The sequence below is a fragment of the Elaeis guineensis genome, chromosome 6 (genome assembly GCF_000442705.2).
Source record: "Elaeis guineensis isolate ETL-2024a chromosome 6, EG11, whole genome shotgun sequence".
Taxonomy (NCBI): domain Eukaryota; kingdom Viridiplantae; phylum Streptophyta; class Magnoliopsida; order Arecales; family Arecaceae; genus Elaeis; species Elaeis guineensis.
Genome location: NC_025998.2, coordinates 851,782 through 874,495, shown reverse-complemented (window position 1 = coordinate 874,495; position 22,714 = coordinate 851,782). Strand labels below are relative to the sequence as shown.

The following is a 22,714-nucleotide window of genomic DNA, read 5'->3' as shown; positions in this document are numbered from 1 at the left end:
TTGTCGCCCTCTTCCGCTTCCTAGACATCTCCTTGGCTTCTGTTGCTCTGAATTCTTTTGATTTTTTGATAGGGTTTTCTCTCCCTTTACCACGTAGTCGAGGTCCGACCGTCCCCTCTCCCTGTTTAGGCACTTCTATACCTTCAAGCGTCATCCTTCGGCGAAGGACTGGTGGTACTTCTTCCCTCAATTCGGCAAGAAGGGGTTGCTGAAAGGTGCCCTTCTTCAATCCACAATTGGAAGGGGAAATACCTCTTCGTCCACTGCCCGACTCTGAGGCTGGGCCTGCCTCTTGGGGCTCTCTGAGGGATTCTGTCCGTCGGGCCCCCAGCCTGGGGGAGGATGACCTCCAGGCTGCCCGGAAGCTTCTCGCCTATTCCGCTCCTTCCCTTCCCAATCTTCTGAGGGAGCAATTTCTGTTCAACATTGGCCTGAGCCCAGGATCCTGCGAGTATTTCATCTTTTCCTTTCTCTTCTTTTCTTCTGTCCTTCTTCTTCTTTTCTTTTTTCCTTTTTTTTTCTCTTTCTTTTCTTTCTTCTTTCTTTCTTTTTTTTTTTTTTTTTTTGATCTCTGATTTCTCTCCTCTTTCTCTTCTTCTTTTCTCTTTTTTTTTTTTTTAAGGGATGGACGTCGAAGCAGCACGGATGCTTGCCAGGGGCCTCAAGGCCACAAAAGAAAGGGTGCCGCGGCCGTCGGATCGGCTAAGAGGGCCAGGGCGGAGGAGTCGAGCTTGGCCGCGCCCGTCCAGACGGCTCCGACGATCGACATTCCCTCGGACGCCGACTGGGGCTCTTCGAGGAGTCCACCGACTGGGGCTCCCGCTTCGGGGGTCCGCCCATGGAGGCGCCCGTAGCCGAGAGGGGAAAGAGAAGGAAGTCGGTGGCCCACAGGGTGAGTAGCCGTCGAGCTACCGCTGACGAGTCCCTCTGCTCCGAGGAGGAGCCGGAGAATCCTTCAATGACAGGGACTTGATCAGGCGGTTAATCGACGGCTGCATCCTACCGGAGGTCGTCGAGAGGATCGACCGCGCCGATCCCGAGCAGCGGGTCTGGGACTCCCTAGGGTCCTTCCTCGAGGTAAACAAATTTCTATTTAACCGACTATTCGACCCCTGTTCTGACCCCTTTGTCGCCCTTGCAGATTGGGCACCAGCTCCTCGCCAATATCGAGGCGACAATTGGATGAGGAGGGACGCCATCCAGGTGGAGGAGCGCTGTCGGGCTGAGGTCGCCCACCTTAAAGAAAAGGCGGCCGAAGTAGTTGCCCTCCAAGAGGCCCTGGAAAAAGAAAAACAAGCCCGGGAGGAGGAGAAGCAGACTTTGGAGGAGTCAGCGAGAAAGGCGGAGGCTGAAGTCGCCAACTTGGCTGAGCAGATTCCAGTCCTGGTCTCGGAGGCCAGGGTCTTTGCGGTAGAGGAATTCAAGACCTCCACGGAGATGAGGGACCTGAATGTCCAATTCGGTCAGGAGGTGTTCATCAAGGGGTTCGAGCTCTGTCAAGAGAAGGTGGCCAAAAAATTTTTGGAGCTCGACCTCAGCTTCCTAGGTGAGGAGTCCGAAGCGAGGCCGGTCCCTCACCCGCTACCACTGCTATTGCAGCCCCCTTGCCGGGGACGTCGAGCTCTCCAACCCTGCCTTGAGGTCTGAGACCTCCGACCTTGTAGTTTTATTTTTTCGCAATTTTCTTTTTCCTTCTTGTCTTCAAAAATCATCCAATCAATAAAGTTGAATTTCTTATCGTGGGTGGCTTCTCCCTCCTCCCCTTCTTCTCTCTGCTTTTCTTCCTGCGATGAGTCGTGTTTTGATGCTTTTGCCTTCCGCTGGCAGTGTCCTGCAGAAGCACTTCCCCTGCCCGTGGGGATCCCGCTGAAGTCGACAATCCAGCGGCTGAAGAAGGAAGTCCTTCACTTGACAAAAAAGTCAAAGAAAATGGAAGGCGAGCTTCGCAGACTAAGGGAGGGCCATTCTGAAGCCACCGCAGAGGCCACCCGCTTTCGGAATCTCCACATGAAGGGGATCATGGAGTATAGCCGGAGGAAGATAGACTTCGCGAAGGAGCTTGAGGAATGCAAAAAGAGCGCCAGTGATCGAATTTGGGCTCAAGCTGCCAAGTTCAGCGCTCTCAGGGTGGAACTGTCTGCTGCGAAGGAGAAGATCGGTCAGCTAGAAGGGAGTTCATCCCGGCTCTTGGCCCGGGCCGACGGCGACCGGGAGTGGTCGAAGAGGGTCTCCGCCCTTCAGCAGCAGCTTCAAGACACCGAGATGAGCTACGACGTACATCGGGCCGGTTGGCGCAGGCAGGTGGATGAATATAAAGGGAGACTCAGGGTGGCAACCAACGAAGTCATCCGTCTTCAGAGGCAGCTGACTGACAGGGCTCAGCTTACTTCCGCGCGGGATTCTGATGAGCTCCAGTCCCTAAGAGGAACCGTTGAAGAGATTTCCGTCTCCCTCGGGGAAAAGACGGTTGAGCTGCAACAACTGAAGATCCAACTGGCATACGAGCAGCGGGCCATCACGGATCCGGAGGTGAAATCTGAGGTCCTGAGAAAGAGGTGTCGAGAGACGGAGACCGAGAGCCAGCGACTTCGTCGGGCGCTCCAGGATGCGCTGCAGAGAAGGAGAGAGCTAGAAGAAGAGATTGAGAATCTAAGGCAGTCCTGGATGAGGGGTGGAGCAGATAATTCTAGGTCGGAGGGAGCAGAGCTTCCCTAGGGCTCTTTTCGTCCTTCTGTCCTTTCATGTATATATTTCTCTTTTGTTGTTTCGTCTTGCTTTTGTCGTTTTGCTTTTCTTTCCTTGGCCTCTCGGGCTTTGTAGTGTGTACTTCGAAAATGGAATGAAAAGGGAATTTTGTGTTACCTCGTCCGCGCGTTGTATTAAATTATCGTCCGTTGAACTTTTCTTGTCGTTCGACTTGTCTGATGTTGACGTCGTTGGGAGGCGCCCAGTCGTCGATACGTTGGCTTGCCTTCCTCGTCGTTCATGGCCGCAAGCTCGAGCTTGGCGGTCCAAACTCCGTATTACTTTGGAGACGTCGCTGTCTTCTTGACCTGTGTCGAGAGCCTTCTTAGAGGCCGGGGGGGTTTGGTGAGAACTCCCCGTCTTTGTTGAGACGAGGTTCTTTAGGTCTTTGGTGTGGTTCATCCTTTATCTGTTTCCGTCATAGCTCGTCGCTCTTCCTCTTTAATTTTCCTCCTCTTTTCAGGGTGAGGGCCCTCCCCCCACTTTTTGCGGGGTTGCATAGGAGTGTAGAGGTGCCGCTGAGGGGCCTTTTCCCTTCACCCGATCTTGTCGGGCGGTCGGGCTCCGTCACCATCAGGACGAGGTTCTCCTCCCGTTCCCGCGGGGGCACGTAAGGGCCATCGCCAGGGTCTCTCCCCCCAATCCGGTCTAAAAGAACCGGACCTTCGACTTTACTCATGTCAGGACGAGGTTCTCCTCCTGTTCCTGACATGGCTGTGGGGGCACGTTAGGACGCTGTAAGGCCTCTCCCCCATCCGGTCTAAAAGAACCGGGCTTTCGACTTTGCTCATGTCAGGACGAGGTCCTCCTCCTGTTCCTGACATGGCTGTGGGGGCACGTTAGGGCGCTGTAAGGCCTCTCCCCCCATCCGGTCTAAAAGAATCGGGCCTTTGACTTTGCTCATGTCAGGACGAGTTCCTCCTCCTGTTCCTGACATGACTGTGGGGGCACATTAGGGTGCTGTAAGGCCTCTCCCCCCATCCGGTCTAAAAGAATCGGGCCTTCGACTTTGCTCATGCCAGGACGAGATTCTCCTCCTGTTCCCGACATGGCTTTATTTTAGGCGTTTGAAGGGGTTATACCCAGTCGTGACAAATCCAGACCAAATGGGAAGAGCATGTCAAGTAGAGTGGAATTTAGATTCAAGGTGAAATCGTAAGCGATACATTTACAGATTTTTCGAGTTCCACGATTGCGGGAGGTCTGCTCCTCCTTGAGGCCCTCCAGCGATGGAGTCGATGGTCCCGATGGGAGGCCGATCTCTGGGCTGCTCCTCCCTTCTTGGCGGTTCAGGTTATGGAAGGGCCCTTGGCCGCTCTCCTCTACCCTCAGGCCGACGTCGGATGAACCTGTCGAGTCGACCTCTCCGGATGAGCTCCTCGATCTCGTCTCGGAGCTGGATGCATTCCTCCGTGTCGTGGCCGTGGTCGCGGTGGTAGAGATAGAACTTGTTGGGGTTGCGCTTCCCGGGGTGTGTGCGCATCCTCTCCGGCCTAGGGAGCTGCTCCCTGACCTCCATCAGTACCTGGGTCTTCGAGGCATTGAGGGGGGCGTAGTTGCGGAACCTTCCCGGAGGAGAACCCCACCGAACCCCGCAATCCGGACTCCTCTGCCTGCGCACCTGGGGTGGAGTATGGGCACGCTTGTGCCCAAGAGGGGATCGAGAATGCGGCCGGGCTTCTCTCGACCTTTTTTCGACTGCGGGTTTACTCGAGTCTCCCGCCTGCCGCTCTCTCGCTGTCTCTTCATCCTTCATTTTGAAGGCTTCTTCCGCTCGGGCGTATCCTTCAGCCCGAGCCAACAAATCAGCAAAATCTCTGGGGTACTTCTTCTCCAGGGAGAACAAAAGGTCATTCTTCTGAAGGCCGCCCTTCAGAGCGGCCATTGCGACTGATTGGTCCAAGTTCCGGACCTCCAGCGCCGCGACGTTGAAACGGTTGATGTAGGTCCGAATGGACTCCCCTTCCCTCTGCTTGATATTGATGAGGGACTCCGAACCCTTCCGGGGGCACCGGCTGCTGACAAAATGGGCCACAAATTGGCGGCTCATTTGATCGAAGGAAAAGATGGTACCCGGTTTCAGAGCCGAGTACCAGTTTCTCGCCGCTCCCTTCAAGGTGGATGGGAAGGCCCGACATAGAATGGCATCGAGAGCACCGTGAAGCAGCATCATCGTCCGGAAGGCTTCCAGATGATCCACCGGGTCCGAAGTCCCGTCGTAGCTTTCGAACTGGGGGAGTTTGAAGTTTGGCGGGATCGGTTCCTGTATGATCATTTGAGAGAAGGGAGGGTCAGTGCAAATATCCTCACCATAAGCGGGGGGAGCATGGCAGAGTTCTTCGATCCGCCGGTTCATCTCTTGGAGTCTCCGATCTAGGAAATCCTCCCGACTTCGAGTCTCGAGGGTCCTCTGGCAGAACGGGGGCAGCGATCTTCCAGGGGTGGAGTCGTGGTCTGATTGAGGGCTCTCCACCCTCGGGTTCGTTTTCCCAGGAAGGACGGGGTGGCTGGCCCAAGTGGCCCGCCCCATCGCCGGATTCTGGTGTTCCGGGGACACCCTTTCCAGGCGCACTGATGCCTGCGGCTGCTGCTGCTGCATAGCCTGCACAGCTTCTGTGAGGCCTCTGACCTGCTGCGCTAGCAGATCAAACTGCTCCGCACCGACCGCCGTCGTCGGAGGAGGAGGAGGAGGTTGAGAAACAGGAGGGGAGGCCGGAGCCTGAGATCTGGCCGTGGAGGCCGTGGATCGTCGCGTGGACGCCTTGCGGGGAGGCATCGAGCAAGGACCAAGTGGAGAAAGGAGGGGGGAGGGGACGCTGGAAGAGATGCCCGAGGGCGGTCCCGTTGAGCGCTCCTTTAAGAATAAGGATACTGCGAAGACACAGCCCCTTCCTCTAGCGCCAATCCTGTTGGTGCAAAAATCCGCTTGCGCCGGAGAAGCTGGAGTCGAGGGAGTCGCGGTCGCCGTCGGGACCTGCAAAAGAAGTCTAAATCGGAGGTGGGGTTGCTCCGGCAAGACCCTCCGACGCTCAAGTCAGTTCTCTGCCTCAACAAGAATAGAGTGCTCGAACGAAAATTTTAACAGAGTTTTTAGGTAAAAATGAGAGCTTATCGAATAACGTATCTGGGGTTTCCCTTTTATAGACGGAGGGGCAACAAATTGATAGCGACGTCTGTAACCGTCTGATCGTGGGCCGCCCAGAGTCAGGAAGAATTTGTTGCGAGGAGTAGTGGAGTGGACCCGTGGCCCTCACTGTAGCGTGCCACATGGAGTCTGCCGCAGGGAGTGGAGCGGCGTCCATTGTCGCGACTTGCCAGAGGATGAAAGAATCGCGCAGTATCCGTTACAGAAGATGGAGCAGGATCGTGGGCATCATAGCGGTCTGCCAGGGAATAGTGGAGCCACGCGGGATCCGTCGCAGGAAGTGGAGCAGAGTCGTGGCCGTCATAGCGGTCTGTCAGGGAATGATGGAGCTACGCGGAATCCGTCGCAGGAAGTGGAGCAGGATCGTGGTGGTTGCCGTGTCACGCCAGGGAGTGCAGATCTGTCGGCTGAAGTTCGGCAGCGGTCGGAGTTGGTGATGAAGTCCGGCTCCCGTAGGAGTCCGAGCGGAGTCCTCCTTGCGATTGAAGTCGTGGGCGGAGCCCGGCTCCCATAGGAGTCCGGGCGGAGTCCTCCTGTAATTAAAGTCAGGTGCGAAGTCCGGCTCCCGTAGGAGTCCGAACGGGGCTTACCGGTAGTTGAAATTGGTGACGGAGTCCGTCTCCCATAGGAGTCCGGGTGGAGTCCCCCTTGGAGTCGAAGTCGTGGGCGGAGCCCGACTCCTGTAGGAGTCCGGGCGGAGTCCTCCTGCAATTAAAGTCAGGTGCGAAGTCTGACTCCCGGAGGAGTCCGGACGGGGCTTACCGGCAGTTGAAGTTGGTGACGGAGCCCGGCTCCCGTAGGAGTCCCGGCAGAGTCCCCCTTGGAGTCGAAGTCGTGGGCGGAGCCCGGCTCCCGTAGGAGTCCGGGCGGAGTCCTCCTGCAATTAAAGTCAGGTGCGAAGTCCGGCTCCCGTAGGAGTCCGGACGGGACTTACCGAGAGTTGAAGTTGGTGACGGAGCCCGGCTCCCATAGGAGTCCGGGCGGAGTCCCCCTTGGAGTCGAAGTCGTGGGCGGAGCCCGGCTCCCGTAGGAGTCCGGGCGGAGTCCTCCTGCAATTAAAGTCAGGTGCGAAGTCCGGCTCCCGTAGGAGTCCGAACGGGGCTTACCGACAGTTGAAGTTGGTGACGGAGCCCGGCTCCCGTAGGAGTCCGGGCGGAGTCCCCCTTGGAGTCGAAGTCGTGGGCGGAGCCCGGCTCCCGTAGGAGTCCGGGCGGAGTCCTCCTGCAATTAAAGTCAGGTGCGAAGTCCGGCTCCCGTAGGAGTCCGGACGGGGCTTACCAACAGTTGAAGTTGGTGACGGAGCCCGGCTCCCGTAGGAGTCCGGGCGGAGTCCCCCTTGGAGTCGAAGTCATGGGCGGAGCCCGGCTCCCATAGGAGTCCGGGCGGAGTCCTCCTGCAATTAAAGTCAGGTGCGAAGTCCGGTTCCCGTAGGAGTCCGGACGGGGCTTACCGGCAGTTGAAGTTGATGACGGAGCCCGGCTCCCGTAGGAGTCTGGGTGGAGTCCCCCTTGGAGTCGAAGTCGTGGGCGGAGCCCGACTCCCGTAGGAGTCCGGGCGGAGTCCTCCTGCAATTAAAGTCAGGTGCGAAGTCCGGCTCCCGGAGGAGTCCGGACGGGGCTTACCGGCAGTTGAAGTTGGTGACGGAGCCCGGCTCCCGTAGGAGTCCGGGCAGAGTCCTCCTGCAATTAAAGTCAGGTGCGAAGTCCGGCTCCCGTAGGAGTCCGGGCAGGGCTTACCGGCAGTTAAAGTTGGTGACGGAGCCCGGCTCCCGTAGGAGTCCGGACGGAGTCCCCCTTGGAGTCGAAGTCGTGGGCGGAGCCCGGCTCCCGTAGGAGTCTGGGCGGAGTCCCCCTGAGCCCGCAAGAGTCAATCCCGCTGAGAACTTCGGCCGTGGGTATTTTATACCCAACAATTATATTTAGTATCTATATTAATATATTTATTATATTAAAATATTAATATAATATTAATATATATTAGTATTATGTTAATATAATAAATTACTATGATCTAATGTTATATTATAATATATTGATATTATATTTTATATTAATATAAATATAATATTGATATTTATAAAAAATTTTGAAGTGAAAAGATATAGTGTTATATCTACTAATGGTATAATAAATATTTTATACCGTTTTTATAGAAAAATGAATGCTCAACCAAACATAAGCTACTCCATAATTAGTTATTTTTTCATGATCAACCAAATATATCAAAATCTTATTTTAAAAAATTAATTCTTGAAAAGTTATTTTTTTAAAAAAAATTTCCTCTCGCGAGCCAAATAAATCCTCAAAAAAAAGATATTTTTGTCAGAAAAAAATTACAAAAAAATTAAATTATATTAAATCTATATTCCATTATTAATTACATTATGTAGTCTATTCGATGAAGTGAAATACTTTCCCTCCATCGGAGGCGATGGACAAAAGATTTCTCCTAAGATAATTGGTGCCGAATTTAGATCCACCATACTCCCATGTTTGCACTGAGGAGGTCCAATTTGACTGTTTAATCATCTCACAGCAGCACGTGACCGGACATGACCAAGGCAACAATCAGATCACCGAGAGGTTTGATCCTTGCATTCAATGTGTCACACCGTAAGCCGACAACTTTCACTTGCAAGTGTATTTTGGAGGGCAAAAAAAGAAAAAAAGGTCATTCATCGCAAATTGTTAATGATTTCCAATCATACCGGATGTCCATTGTGTCGCAAACCAACTCATAACCACTGCTTGCAATAAAATTCAGAGTGCGAAGTGGTGTATTTGAATTGAAATTAGATCGGTAGCCCGTAGTGGGGTGGGGAAGGCCATAATTTGGAGAAGGTAGTGGAGAAGGCAATGCCGGCCATGTTGAGGCCTTTGGTTCCACAATCAGGCACGGGGACCCAAGCCCACTCCTTCCCAAACCTATCATAGGAGAGCCATACTATGTCCCACAACCCCTTACAGTTTGACATCAACACCAACCTAACCACGCCATCCCTCTCCACCAAACATCCCATCATCACCCCATATGGCTTCCTAATCCCCTCTATCACCTCTTCTGCAACCCTCGACACCAACTCCCACTCCCTCCCATCTAACCTCATCCCCCACAACTCCACCCCCGTCACTACCCTCACCCTCACTCTCCCTCCCTCATCCATCGCCCTCGATCTGATCACCGCCACATTCCCGTCGCCGTACACGTGCAGCCGATCGCCTGTCATCGGTCCCAACCCTGCCGGGAACCTCGGCCGGAACACCACCGGCCCATCACTTCTCCCGCCCGCGGATAACAGCACGCTCTCGCTTCCAAAGTGGACCGCGCTCAGGCATATCCTCCCCTCTCTCGGGACACGTGCCGGTTCCCCATCGGCCGATCTCGCCTCGTGAGAATGCCACGCGTCGGTTTCCGAGCAGTATTCGAAGAGAAAGGGACGGTCCTGCTCCATCTCGGCGAAGAGAAACCGGAAGCGGTCCGAGCCGGAGGGGTCGGAGACCAGCTTCAAACCCGACCGCCGCCACGATGACGTGCCACGTGGCCCGAGAGGGCTCGCCGGGATCCGCCGCACGGCGCGGGTGGCGATGTTGACGGCGACGAGCTCCCGGCGGCCGTTGGAGGCGAATAGGAAGAAGTCCCCGGAGGCGGCGAGGAAGTAAAGGTCCTCCCCCGGCGGGACGGCCGGCGGCGCGAGGATCCCGGCGACCGGGATCTGGAACCAGCGGCCGGAGCGGGCGTTGAAGCCACGGAGGATGGAGTCGCGCGGGGGTCGCTTCTTGAAGACGAAGACCCAGCCGCCGCCAGGGCCGGAGCGATGGTCGTACAGGCGACGGAACTCGTCGGCTGCGATGAGGGAACCGAGGGCCCTGGAGACGGATTTGAGGCGGAGGACCTCCGGAAGGGCGAGGCGGCAGAAGATCTCGTGAAGGAGCTCCGATGGAAGGAGGCAGAACCCCACGGCGGTCGACGTCGGACCGCGATTGCCGTCCATCGGATTCCTCTGGCCAGATTTGGGGACGACCGGCTCACGCGGTTTAGGGGAGGTTTTATAGCGAGGGAAGACCGGTTGCGACGCCAGGGTGGGCGGGCCCACCCACTGGGTTTCAGAAAAAACCTGCTGGGCCCCGAGGCTTCTTTGTTAAGATTTTTGCCGGTTTAATATGCGTGTATATATATAAATATATTTTCATTAGTTCCTATTTTCTTAATGTAGCTTCATTATCCTTAAATTATTGGTTAATATTATAGATTAGGGCATTGAGTTATGAGTGTCTTATGACGACATCATAAGATTAACTAACTACCGAGTAAAAATTGAGCAGGGATCAACCGAAGCATCTACCACCCGCCGACGGCCTTACAATTATACCATCAAAAACCGGCGGTGCCACCGTCCGCAGTAGGTAAAAACCAACGTATAATACTATTTTGACAAACATCGAGAATGTAAGACTTGCAGGTCACGGAGCTTGACAAAATTTGCCATCTACATTCTTTTCATGGAAAAAAAATAAAATAAAAAGAAAACTTTTGACCGGTCAGACATGCTATTAGGATCGATCTCAAATTGAAGGGTTTTTCCCACTTAATTAAGATTCTTCGTCTGATGGTCCCGCATGAGGTTGCCTTCGCGCGTGTATCGCGCAGTGGGGTCGAGGTATGAGGGATTAATTAATTAGAGATTATGACTCAGCAAGCACGCGTGAACAAATGGAATTCGCACTAATTAAATGGATACGATTGCCAGTGGAAGGAAAAAAACGTCCATCCCTTTATAATAAATTATTATAGATGCATCAAGCAGGCCTAAGAGATATTTCTTTTTGAATGTGACAGACGCATAAAGTAAAAACATCAATTCTTTTATTAAGATGGTTATATGTCATCATTCAATAAGCAATGCAAGAAAAAGACAATGCAATGATCCTAAGCTTATAGATTGATTATTCAAAACACAAGTCAGCATGAAGATAAAATCCTTTTTTTATTTTATTTTATTTCCTCTGGTTTTGTTCCCAGCATCGCTCCTACACTTCAGAGGGGCACTGCCAAACAATACCCAACTTCTCCCTCATGCAGCTTCAGCTATTGTTCCTTTCTAGTGTCTTCATTCAAATATAATGCTTTGTATCCTAATTCGAGTTCAAAAATACATCAGCTCCTATGATAATAATAATAAAAAGACAGGGCAAAGACGGACTTTTCTATTTCTTGTGTCCTCAGTTTTTGGATGAGAAAAGGAATGCTTGGGAGTGCTGGCACGGAGAAAATGCATGACCAGCAACTTATAGTGCCAACTTTTTTCCGTAATGCTCCATCACTGATCGTAGAAAGACATATAGATACCGAGCTTAAGTCATCAAGTTAATTGACCTGCAGAACAAAATTAAGGTTTCCAAAAAATAATCATGTCTAGAAAAAGAGATGGCATGGTTTTGAAGATCAAATGAGATTCTTGTAGTCATATTCTGGTGTTGTCTATAGACTTTTAGGGGCAACCACATTGATTGAATCCTATGAAACAGAAAGAACAGGAAAAACAACAATAGGGTGGGCAACTGGCTCGAAGGAAACCAAACTCAGGAGCCAATTACTGGATCAGCATAATCCTACAATAGTATAGACTTTTAACTACAATATTATAGCCTTTTAACAGAAAAAAATATTACTAAAAACGTCATAATTATCACTAAATATTTATCACAACAGGCTAGCAGCAAAATAGAATGGCTTTGTTGACCATCATAACTAAAAATTTGGTTACAAATATTAAATTTGCCTCCTTCAAGGAAAAATATTTACGAAGACAAAAAAAAAAAAATAATTGTCACTGTAAAGTAAAATGTTCCAGTGGCCTTTTTTTTCCTCCATATTTATATGGTTTCACCACGATACAAGCAAGCTTAATTTGTAGCAACTTTTTCTTTTGCCTCCATAGATCTATCAACAAAATTTGATTATTAACATAGTGGCAATTATAAGTTACAATGATGATATTAGCTGTAAATATAGCCACCATTGAAAGCTCTAAATATATAATATAATTTATCTAATTCCTGTAATATAATAATTTATTATATTATAAGAAACAATAGAGGCAGATCTTAGTGCAATAATAAAATTGCTCCATTATCATCGAGGTTTCATGGGTTCGAAACACAAAAGTAGTCTCTGTATATAAGATAAGACTCATAATGCATATACATCAGTATAATCCTCAACCAAACACGATTCATTAATATACTCTAATGGCAAACATTTCTTTAGACTAAATTAATTCACAGTCTATATGATCAAACTACACAATCTTGGAGCATATTTTAGAGTCAACAGCCATATCCAATAAATAATTCTATACTCACAGAAATCTAACCATGCTGAGAAGTCTATTCATAACGTATCTCAACCTGCTATTAAGACTTAAGGCAAAGAGGAGCATGGCCTGCCATTCATCTTGAACCATAGGTGCGACCATTTACTATTGATTTAGTATTACTCATCAAACACCAATACTCTCAAATGTCAAAATAAAGATCTCCTACACAAGATTCCCTTTAAATAGGACCAGAGGAGAGGAGTTTAACTCTTCCATGGTGATGGTTTTTGACTCCAATCAAGAGTCAATCGGAGGGAAAATTCAACGGAAGCGGGAGTCTTCTCTCTGTTTTTCTATTTTTTTGTTGATTTTTCCATCGCTTTAAGATTCGTGTGACTGTTTAATTAGGTTTGTGGTATCACAAAAACTCTATTTTCTTATGCTGCATTATCTATCATGTATGGTTGACTAGGAAGAGGAATCTCTTTGAAAATGCTAGGGAAAGCTCCATCGCCTACAGAAATCAGCCATTTTCTTAAATGATTTTATGCAGAAAGACGGAGCAATGCAGGATACAGGAAAATATCCTTATGCCAGGATGTTATCAGTCATGAGATGAGCCATTTGCATGGCTTGAGTTTGGTCATCGAGTGTAAGATGCCAACTATAAGGTGCTTGTGCTCAAGAATTTTATTTTCAAGCCAATATTACGGTCATACCTTGGAAACAACACAATCGCTTGGCATTCGAACCTGTCAACTCTGAGGTGAGTAATTTTTCATAGTCGTGAACAGAATCTGAAGACATGCATGTCGGACTGACTATTCGTGACTGCCACAGGATTTGATGATTGTTGACTGCTGGATCCTCTCTGCTGGCTCGCTCAGCCTACTCTGTATGGCAGTTGAACCAGGGATCACTCTCTGGTTCCATTATTATTCTTTGCGCTAAATTTTAGTGAAACAATGGTAACCAAGCAATAGAAGAGAATAAGAGAATACAAATAAACATGGGAGCAGTCAACTGATTCCTCTATACACTAAAGTATTGGAAAGTAACCATTATAGATGCCTCATGGTAACCAACCAATAGAAGAGAATAAGAGAATACAAATAAACATGGGAGCAGTCAACAGATTCCTCTATACACTAAAATATTGGAAAGTAACCATTATAGATGCCTCCTCTTTGAACTCTTTATAAAGAGTTATTAGCTTAAAAAAGTTGCTATAATAATGGTTGCAAAAACAGGTAGATTGCACATTGACTGTCAATAAAGGAAAAATAAATTCTATTAAGGAACAAGCAAACCTACATTTGATTCCTCTAACAACAAATATTCAGAAAGGAAACAGCAACAGAATATAGAGCAAACCAGCTTATCACCTATCCAAGAAAACGAGGTTCACTCCTAGTGATACCTTATTACCCTACCACTTATGCTGTTTAGAACTTCCAGAGAATAAATTTATTGAATGCGAGGAGTGGAGCTTTCTGGAGAACCCTCAAACTCGGCAGCAAACTTTGGTTTCAGAGATGACCCATTTGATGTCTTTTCACTAGCCAAACTTTCATGAACAGAAACATTTTCAATTCTCTGCACCTTTATATTCCCCACTGATCCATCAGTGCCTTCTTTGGACATCTTGAGCACTGATTCTTCTGCCTTTTCTTTCAACCTCTTTTCCTTTTCCAGTTCTTCTTTAGCTAAGGAAGAGAACTGGGAATCCAACGACTTTGCCGCGCCTAACCATGCAAGAACAATTGCTAGCAATATTCCTCCAAGGTATGGAGTCGAGTTTGCAAGAGACCCAAATGTCAAAATCATAAATTGCTGGATCAAGGCACCTCCTGACTTTCCTAATGGGTTGCAAACAACATCAATGGCTGCCTTCCCTTTTACCTACAGCCAAGCAAAAGTACAGTATGAGCACACAAGTTAATTTGGTTTTCTGGAAGATGGAATGATCTACAACAATAAAAATTAGCTACAAGTCCTTCTAATAGCAGTAATAACCAGCAAACCTTATTTTAACTATCCCATATGTATTTGGCGAGAAGATGGTTTGTATACATTATGAAAATACCAGTTAGTCAAAATATTTGTTCTTATTTGAAGGGAGTGCTAGTCTTTCTAAATATTGCATAACAACAGCAGCAAAGATGCAACAGTCTGACTACCCAATTGTGTGCAAGAAATTCAACACACAATAGTTTAGAAACTTATCAAGCCGACCCGAAACAGAGGTCTGCAAGTTTTTGAATGATAGGAGATTCGCCTTGTGTAAAACTCAGATTTCGGATCAGTCTTGACTCAGCTGATTTGCTAAGTTACTCAAAACTCGGTCCAAGTCATTTGACTCAATCGAGTCTTAAACACTAACTATAGTCCATTTCATACCATCTTTTTCCAAATTTTCACTCAAAGCAAATCATTGGACGATGCTTTTTAGTATGTTTAGGGTGAAAATAATAATAAACTCCATCATTTTTTATTCTTTCACTCACCCTCACCTTGTTCCCTATTCCCATCATGCGTTGAGAGAGTTCTGCTGGTTGCCCCCACCTAGCACTTGACAATAACATGCAAATGGTAGTTGATGGCTTGTCAAATAGTCATTGGTGTCTCTTTTTTCTAAACAAGAAAAATTAATTATTAAATTAGTCTACAGATATGTTGACAATAAATATTTAGGGATCCATACATTTCGTGTATGTATACTATCGAGTCTTGACGTTCAAGACCCACTGGATAGTTAGATGAGTCTTTGAATTGGCTAAACTCGGCTAACTTTTGCGTCTCGTCAAGTTTTAAAGTTTATAAACTATAACACGCATGCGCAGATATGTATGTTGATTATGTAGTTCAATACAAAATGGATAAATGAAGGTTTTACATGACAAATATTATGTTGATTATGCTGCATTCACATGCATTCTGCAATCAAATAGTAACAAGGGTACATGCGCATGTGTGCATACATTGCATTAGCTAAACACAATGCTTTAGTTTACAGACCCAGTCTTCCACTAAGAGGAGACTAAGTAGATTGACAGCAATATGTGGCATACTAACACCCAATCCTAAGGCATGAATTGCTCTCATCCTAAATATACCGTAACTGTCTGATGGTGTGTGAGTATTATGTATCCTCCATGATAGTATTCTTCCACCAAACATGAATGCATCACATCTGTTTACAAGGACCGACTGTGATTATGCATGTGCATGTGCACATGTACATACTCACAAAAAAAAAAAAAAATGGTACATGCATACTCATTTTTGTTCCACAACAAGGGTATATGCATGTATTTGTGGACGTATTTGTATCACACTAGTTTTTGGTAAATGTGCTGCAGATGTACTCATGGTGGTCAAACCACTGAATATAATGGCATGCACATGCAGTAATACTGGCCCACCCACAAATGAAAACAGAGATGTATAAATGGGACTGTGGATTTATTTACAATTTAATCAAGCCCTCACAACAGTTGCTCGTACAAGTATCTTGTTATTTAAAGACATACAGGCATACACCCTCGTAATTCTGGCCTACCCACAAATGAGAACAGAGATGCATGTTGGCAAGAGGTAAGCTTTCATCTTACATATCAATGGGACTGTGGCTTTATTTGAAATTTAAACAACCACTGATCAACAGTTGCTCGTAGAATCATGTTCTTATTCATTAAACACTTTCTCATGGTATAACAACAAAAACATAGAATGATTATGCTCATGCAAATCCAGATGTTCAAACAGAAAGACATACGGATGTTCATACACACAAGGGTAGCAAGGCAAACAAACCTTCATGTCTTCATCCAACGGGATATAAGCCATTTCCTTGCAAGGATCAAATAAACTGTACTTTGAGCTCTTACTGAAGATATTTTGTAATGCACCCACATAAACAGCTGCAATTAGAGGGGTCATACCCAGCTTCCCCAGTAAAGGAGTCAATGTCTCACCAAACAATAATAAAGAGAAGAATCCAACTCCTGTGAGCAGCAAAACTGTTGGAGTGATCATGGCTGCAACTCCCCACCCAAATTTTCTTAGAATAACCCGTCCCAGCAACATCATTGTGAAAGTCGCAATACCAGTGGCAGTTGAAAAGTCACCCATAAAAGATGAGTACTCATTTGGACTTGGAAACTGCCAAGTGAAGAAGAAAAAAGATAACAAACAAATATAATTAAGATTAAAAAAACGTTTACGTTTGTCAATGATTGAGACACAAATAAAAAGACTAAAGAAAAATTAAATAAATGCAAAACGTATGGTTAAGAAATGGCTCACCTGTGCTTTGAGCTTTGATTTCCATGTGACCTCAACAAGATTAATACTGATACCATATGCGACCACCAAAGTGGCAAGATCCCTGACATATCTAGAAGAAAGCAAAAACTTCAAGCTCTCTCCCATACCTAGTTTTGGTTTTTCCTGAAAAATATATACGTTGAATTGTCAGAAGCAGAAAGAAACAAGTAAAAAGAGAAAAACAAAGAAGTGACCTAGATGACTACCTTCTTCTTGCGAATAGATCTTGGAACAGAGGGGTCATTAACAACAAAAGTGTTCACCCCCCAATAGATAGCACAGATAAGAAGACCAAGAAGCACCACAATGCTCATCATTCCCTTTAGAGATATGGCCCAACCATCAACCCCAGGACCCAAATTCTTCCGCATGTTAGAGAAGTACTTTACCGTGCGTCCAGAGAAGATTAGAGCAACATTAGCTCCAAGGCCAAACAGAGGATAGAATTCTTTGGCTTCCTCAACAGTTGTAATCTGAATCAAACAAAAAGCTGTGTTATGTCAAAACAAAATAAAAAAATAAAGATGAATCATCGTTTTTTGATAAGGAGAAGTCAGGAATCGTATTATGGAGTACACAGAATGTAACAGGATTGTTCAGCTAAACAGCTATCGTATGGTGAGTACTAAATTCAACAGAAAGAATCAACAAACAGCAAGACAAGAGTGCGACCAACCATGATATCATGAATGAAATGAACAGACAACACATTAGAGGCAGTCCTTAATAGAGACGGCTGACGAATGAGAATTCATAAAACCAACTAAAACAGTTGAGAGAAGGCTTGATGGTTATCACTTATCCGTGCCTCCTCATTCAGGAGGATAAACCGATAAAGTTCATAGGTCCAAGAAGTAAATGACCAAATGTAGACATTAGCTCTCATCATTCAACCACTGTCGATCTTATAAACAAATTACATTCATTGCTTTGAATTCATTACATAATAAGAGTAGCAAAAAGAAGCCACAAAAGGAATATGGGGACAATTTAAACAAAGACATCATCAATGGAATAGCAATTCATAACACTAACAATGCCAAAACTTGATTAATAGAAAGAAGACATTTCCAAAACCAAACAAAAATTAACATATGCACATTTGATTATAGAATCTAAATACTGGAAACAAAATTCTTCTACGCATGATCCAGATATAGATGCCTAAAGACAATATGGTACCACACATGATGACAAATCCAATTCACAAAACATGATTCTGAGACTTAATTATTGCAAACCAATCAAAATCCAGCGATGACTAGTTATCGCAAACAAAGTCAAATATCAAAATTTTGCAGAATAATTTAGCATGCTCACCTGATTGGCAAAACCCCAGAACAGAACCGAGATCACCACACTCCCCCACAGCTCCGCCATGACATAAAACAAGCAGAAGCTCCAAATCCTCAGAATCGCAACCGGCCCAAGGAAGCTCGGCCCGAGCGCAGTAAGCAGCCTGTCGGCCAGCGCGGTGGGGTGGATGACATTCCTGAGAGGATACAAAACAAAGGCGAAGGCCCCAAAGAAGGCGATGAAGGGGAATATAACGGTGTAAAAAAGAGCCTCCTTCGACAGCATATTTGAGAGCTTGGTGTAAAGGAGCATGAACCCCACTGCCAAGGGCAAGTTCACCCACGTCTTCAAGAAGGGTATAATCTCGGCGCTGCTCCCTTCAGCGGTCACCACCAGCACGTCCTTGGTGTCCCTCAGAATGGTATAGTTGAAAAGGATACAGAAGAACATGAGCCCCAGGGGAATAACCTTCTTCAGCGTCGAGACCTCCACGCCCAAGAACTTGCGCTTCTCTCCGCTCCCGATCAAGCCGCCTCCATCGGTCGAAATCGCGGCTTCAGCTCGACAAATCTGGAGGTTCTTCGTTTTCTTGGAGAAGCCATGTCCCGCGCTCCGGTATTCGGTAGAGAGGAGCAATTCTTCGGCTTCTCTGGGACCGGAAAACCGGAGACTGCTGTCTTTGCTGGCGGAGCCATGGGAGTTATCTATTCGGAGCGCCGCCGCCGAGGGAAAGGCGGCGGCTTTCTTGGTGTTTCTCCTGGAAAGATGGGTTCTGGAGGTACATAGAGGGTGGAGGTCTCTGGCTCGGGATCCGGGGTTTAGGGGGAGGGCGAGGAGGCCTTTGGCTTGTAGAACTCCCTCCATATCTCCACAGGAGAAAGGCCACCGCCTCACCTCCAAAGGAGAGAGAGTCTGGAGATATGGAGGGAGAGGGAGAGGGAGAGGGAGTCTCGGTGAAGGATGCGGGAAAGCCGCGTCTTGTACCGGGGGGGGACTAAAGTAAAGCATGAGGGTTTGTGGGTTTTCTAGTTTTTTTTCTTTTCTTTTCTTTTCTTTTCTTTTTTCTTTTTTATGGAAAATTACAGATGAGATTTTTACCAAAAAAGAAAAAAGAAAAAGGAAAAGTGATGGACGTGGGTTTGCAGATGGATGGCTTCCTTTCTTTGGCCGCGGATGCCGTCCCTTGGACCTGGAGACACGTGTTTACGGAAAGTGGTAAATTGGACGGCGTCCGGGATCATCAGGAACGTTCCGTTATGTCCATATCCGAGATTTTTGGGGCCCGGCAGAGAAGTGATGATATGCGAACGGAATCTACCGTCCGCCTCTCCCTCGAGTCAAATCATCGCCGCCCGTGTGTTTCTCAAGCCCGAGAATTTTCGGTCGCCGCAATTCTCGAGATACGGCTAGAAAGTTGCGACACGTGTTAGATGGAGTGGGTGCTTCGATTTATTATTAATTATTATTAATTATTAATAATAGCTCCACTGAAATCTAACTTTAGTTGCTTTTGCCTTGTTTTAGACCCATCCCAGTCTAGCTAGTCTAAGCCGGGGAGCACAAGGGCTCTCTGTTTTGGACCCATACCGAAAGGCTCAAGCAGCGTCAGTGTGTATTTAGTATAATGTAAATCATCCTATGGCGCGTATGAGTACACGTCAATGTTCATCAAGGAGCGCAGGACATTACACCTAAATGATGTAGCTGCTGGCCTTTCGCTTATCACGTATGATAGAGTCGTAGAATTCTCCCTTCAGAGAGGGTGGAAATCAACAGGCCAAGCCAGGCCGTGAAAGGGTTAGTCTCGGCCGTTCAACGTCCTTGCACCCACCGCAACCGAAACATAGTCGGTGAAATCATTAGACAAAACTTAGATATTTTCACGGAAACAACGTGTTGCCGGATTAGATTTCAGAATGGAGCCCATATCTGAACATCTATTGATGTAGTCCGGGCGTGCACTTCCAGAAGCATTTTGTCATCCGGAAACATTCACCCGGAAATCATTGGATTGCAAGCTTAAGCCACTCGCTTTCATTCCCAGGTTCCCTTCCCCTCTGACCCACATTCGCCGACGTTTCCTTCGCTTCGGCTTTCTCCGTATGGCAGAACGTGTAATGCGCCGGGCACCAACCAGGGTCAGGGTTGGCGGCTGAATGGTCAAGAACTTGGAAGGTTCAAACCCATGTGTCGTAATTAGGCGGATGTAAATAAACAAACATATTCTAGGGCAAGAAGAAATGCCTTTTCACATGGTATACCGTTACAGCCATATAATATAACATAATGGGTGGCCTAGCTCATTACCAACCATTACAATGCTATGAAGGATCATTATTTTACTTAAAAAAAATAAAAGTTCATGATTAGGGCTACAAATAGTTCAAGTTGACCCATGACCCAACTTAGCAAAACCTGTTTCAACCTGACCTGACTCGCTCATGAAGATCTGTAGGGTCGATCACATTTTATCCATTTCAAATAATAGTGCACATGTCCTACTTTCAGCCTCTTGCGCTGCGCCACCCGAGAATGACATCTAATGTGATAATCCCTAAATATGGAATTATTGCATCTCCAAAGGTCCAATCATCACCCAAAACATGAACTCCGCACATCACCTCTCTTTCTTCGCGCCTTGGTGTTCGAACACCAAATGGTTAGAAAGAAGAGTTTTGATGTTCCTGCTTATCTGGCCCCGAGGCCCAGGTTTGATGTCTAAATATTCCAACACCATCTTTTGGCATCAAATCAAATTCTAATTTTTGGTGCACCTTCAAAAGCACCCGCATCTCATGGAATGGTCGAACAACATTCTTTTCCTCAGACGGAGCATCTGAAAGTTCCAATGCCAACAGTTTGGCATCTGATTTCGAATCCAAGTTCCCAATTCTGGTGCACTCAAAACTGTTCACAATCTTGTGGAATGGTGTTAGCGACATTTTGGCTCTTGGATGCCTGGATGTTCAGACCCCCAAGGTTTTGGCACCTGAACACTCAAAACAATAATTTTTTTGGTGCCAAAGCCTCTTTGCCCCATGGGCTTCAGTTGCATCCGATTTTCAAAATTTGAATGGTAAATATGCCAAGCTTATCCACCCCCCCGACCTCTATGAAGCATAAATAGCCTCCGCTCGTTCCCTTTCGGCAAATGGTCAGACACTCTCTGAGAGGGTTGTGCCACGATTCCAGAAGAGCGAAGCTGCGGAGGAAAGAGATAATCTTCCAAGATGTCCCAAGAGCTACGTATGCGGGCTTCATCTTTATTCGGACTACTCTATGTGTTGGGTGGATGTCTGATCAGGATACTATCTCTCAGAATTTTTTTAATACTACATGATGCAGCAGAAAAAAAAATAAAATAAAAACAACCAAATATGTGTATCAGCCAAAAAAGACTCTCCTCCACGGGACATACAAACTTCACTATAAAAAAAAAAAAATTATAAGAAGAGATCTCATCCTCAATCCTCGTACATCCAATTTCTCTCTCACAGTAAATTCTTTCTCATAAAAGCTCTCTTTTTATAAAGACCTCCCTGAACCCTTGAAGCGATCGCTGTCCGCTATCCAAAAATCCTGCTCCTTCTTCTCTCAGCATTGCATGCTCTCTCTCTTCACGGGTTCTCTGTTTTCGCTGAAGAAACAGAGTACCGCACGGAGCCGTCCACACATCCACGAGATCACCAGCCACCACCACGGCTCCTGTCCATGAACAGGGCCTTTATAGACCTTAAACGACCCAACTAGAACCTGTTTAGGAGTCATAATTAGGCTCAATCAACCCCTGGACCGTTGGATCATGATCGGAAACTATCCACGCCCTCCGATCGTGCGTCGGTCTACAGAATAATACCGTAAACTACACGAAATGCGTGGAAAACACCTACGCGGTCCACAGATCCGATCGTGGACCATCCGGTCCACCATGAACCGAGGAATCAGCCTGTTGAGCCCATGCGGGTGTGCAAGTGGGCCTGGGCCGGGCCGCGCCCATGCGCTTGGGCCTGGGCCGTGCCCCGCGGGCCCATGCCTAGGCCGGCTCGCGCCCGGGCCTAGGCTAGGCCCACGCACCCGTGCGCCCTGGCCTGGGCCAGGCTCGTCCACTGTGTCATGCTTGGGCCGTGCACCACCACCTGCGGCCGCGCCGCTGCCGCTCCGCCGGCCCGTCGCCAGCCACCAACGGTTCTTCACCGTCTCGGATTCTGTTCCAACTTCAAATGCGCGTATCTTCTCCGTCCGAACTTCGTTTGGGATGATCTTGATCTTGTTGAACTTTATTTTCATCGCGAACCTCGCTATGAGCTCAATATAGACCGAATCTCGAAGTGTCAAATCTTAATATTATATTTTTATTTTTACTCTTTTTTTTTTTTTTTCAATTTCTGCCATTGTGCATATTTCATTCATGCCTCCTCTGGACGCAGTTAATAGGATATGCAGTCTACCTATCACTCTCTTTAAAAGAGTTTCAACGAGGAGGGAAGGATAGAGTGTTCCATAGTATAGTTTTTTTATCCTACCTACGCATGCATTGACAATTTTGACATGCCCTTGTAGTCTCACCCCAAAACTTTTTTTTTTTCCCTCCCTCTTTTGCAGTCATTCTCATGAAGACATTTGGATTGAGCAAGCTCTGACTTAGCGTGGAATAACTCATATCCATAACTCAGGACATTATGGTGGTGGTGAAAACTAAAAACCAAAATATGTTCAATTTGGCGGTTATAATGGCAAAGATGATAGCAATGACTATGATGATGGCACGCACCTGGTGGTGGTCAACGATTGACAAGGAGGTTGCAATAGCAATGGCTTGCAGCAATCGATGAATAGCAACGAGGAGAGTAATACGGGTGGTGGCAAAGACAACATGAGAATGA

The 22,714-nt window shown here is 47.2% G+C and overlaps 2 protein-coding genes across 2 annotated transcripts; both read right to left on the bottom strand.

Annotated features, from left to right (window-relative positions):
• Positions 1-8,637: 8,637 nt before the first annotated feature.
• LOC105047759 (uncharacterized) lies at positions 8,638-9,894 on the bottom strand. The gene has a single exon (XM_010926825.4). The coding sequence runs from the start codon at positions 9,879-9,881 to the stop codon at positions 8,682-8,684; it is 1,200 nt and encodes a 399-aa protein (XP_010925127.2). The 5' UTR covers positions 9,882-9,894; the 3' UTR covers positions 8,638-8,681.
• A 3,496-nt stretch (positions 9,895-13,390) lies between these two features.
• Positions 13,391-18,830, bottom strand: LOC105047760 (ADP,ATP carrier protein 1, chloroplastic). The gene is made up of 5 exons (XM_010926826.4): positions 17,856-18,830; positions 16,742-17,008; positions 16,515-16,658; positions 16,023-16,370; positions 13,391-14,108 (listed from the first exon to the last, which is right to left on the bottom strand). Exons 1-5 carry the CDS (start codon positions 18,693-18,695, stop codon positions 13,674-13,676), a joined length of 2,034 nt encoding a protein of 677 aa, XP_010925128.3. The 5' UTR covers positions 18,696-18,830; the 3' UTR covers positions 13,391-13,673.
• Between the last annotated feature and the right edge of the window lie 3,884 nt (positions 18,831-22,714).

Bases quoted from the DNA above. Each gene is read 5' to 3' on its own strand.
- LOC105047759 (XM_010926825.4), bottom strand. From the start codon at position 9,881: ATGGACGGCAATCGCGGTCCGACGTCGACCGCCGTGGGGTTCTGCCTC.
- LOC105047760 (XM_010926826.4), bottom strand. From the start codon at position 18,695: ATGGAGGGAGTTCTACAAGCCAAAGGCCTCCTCGCCCTCCCCCTAAAC. The intron at 16,659-16,741 runs GTAGTCATCTAG...TATATTTTTCAG, and splicing joins GATCTATTCGCAAGAAGAAG to GAAAAACCAAAACTAGGTAT. The intron at 14,109-16,022 runs GTTTGTTTGCCT...GCTTGGCTGTAG, and splicing joins CGTTGGATGAAGACATGAAG to GTAAAAGGGAAGGCAGCCAT.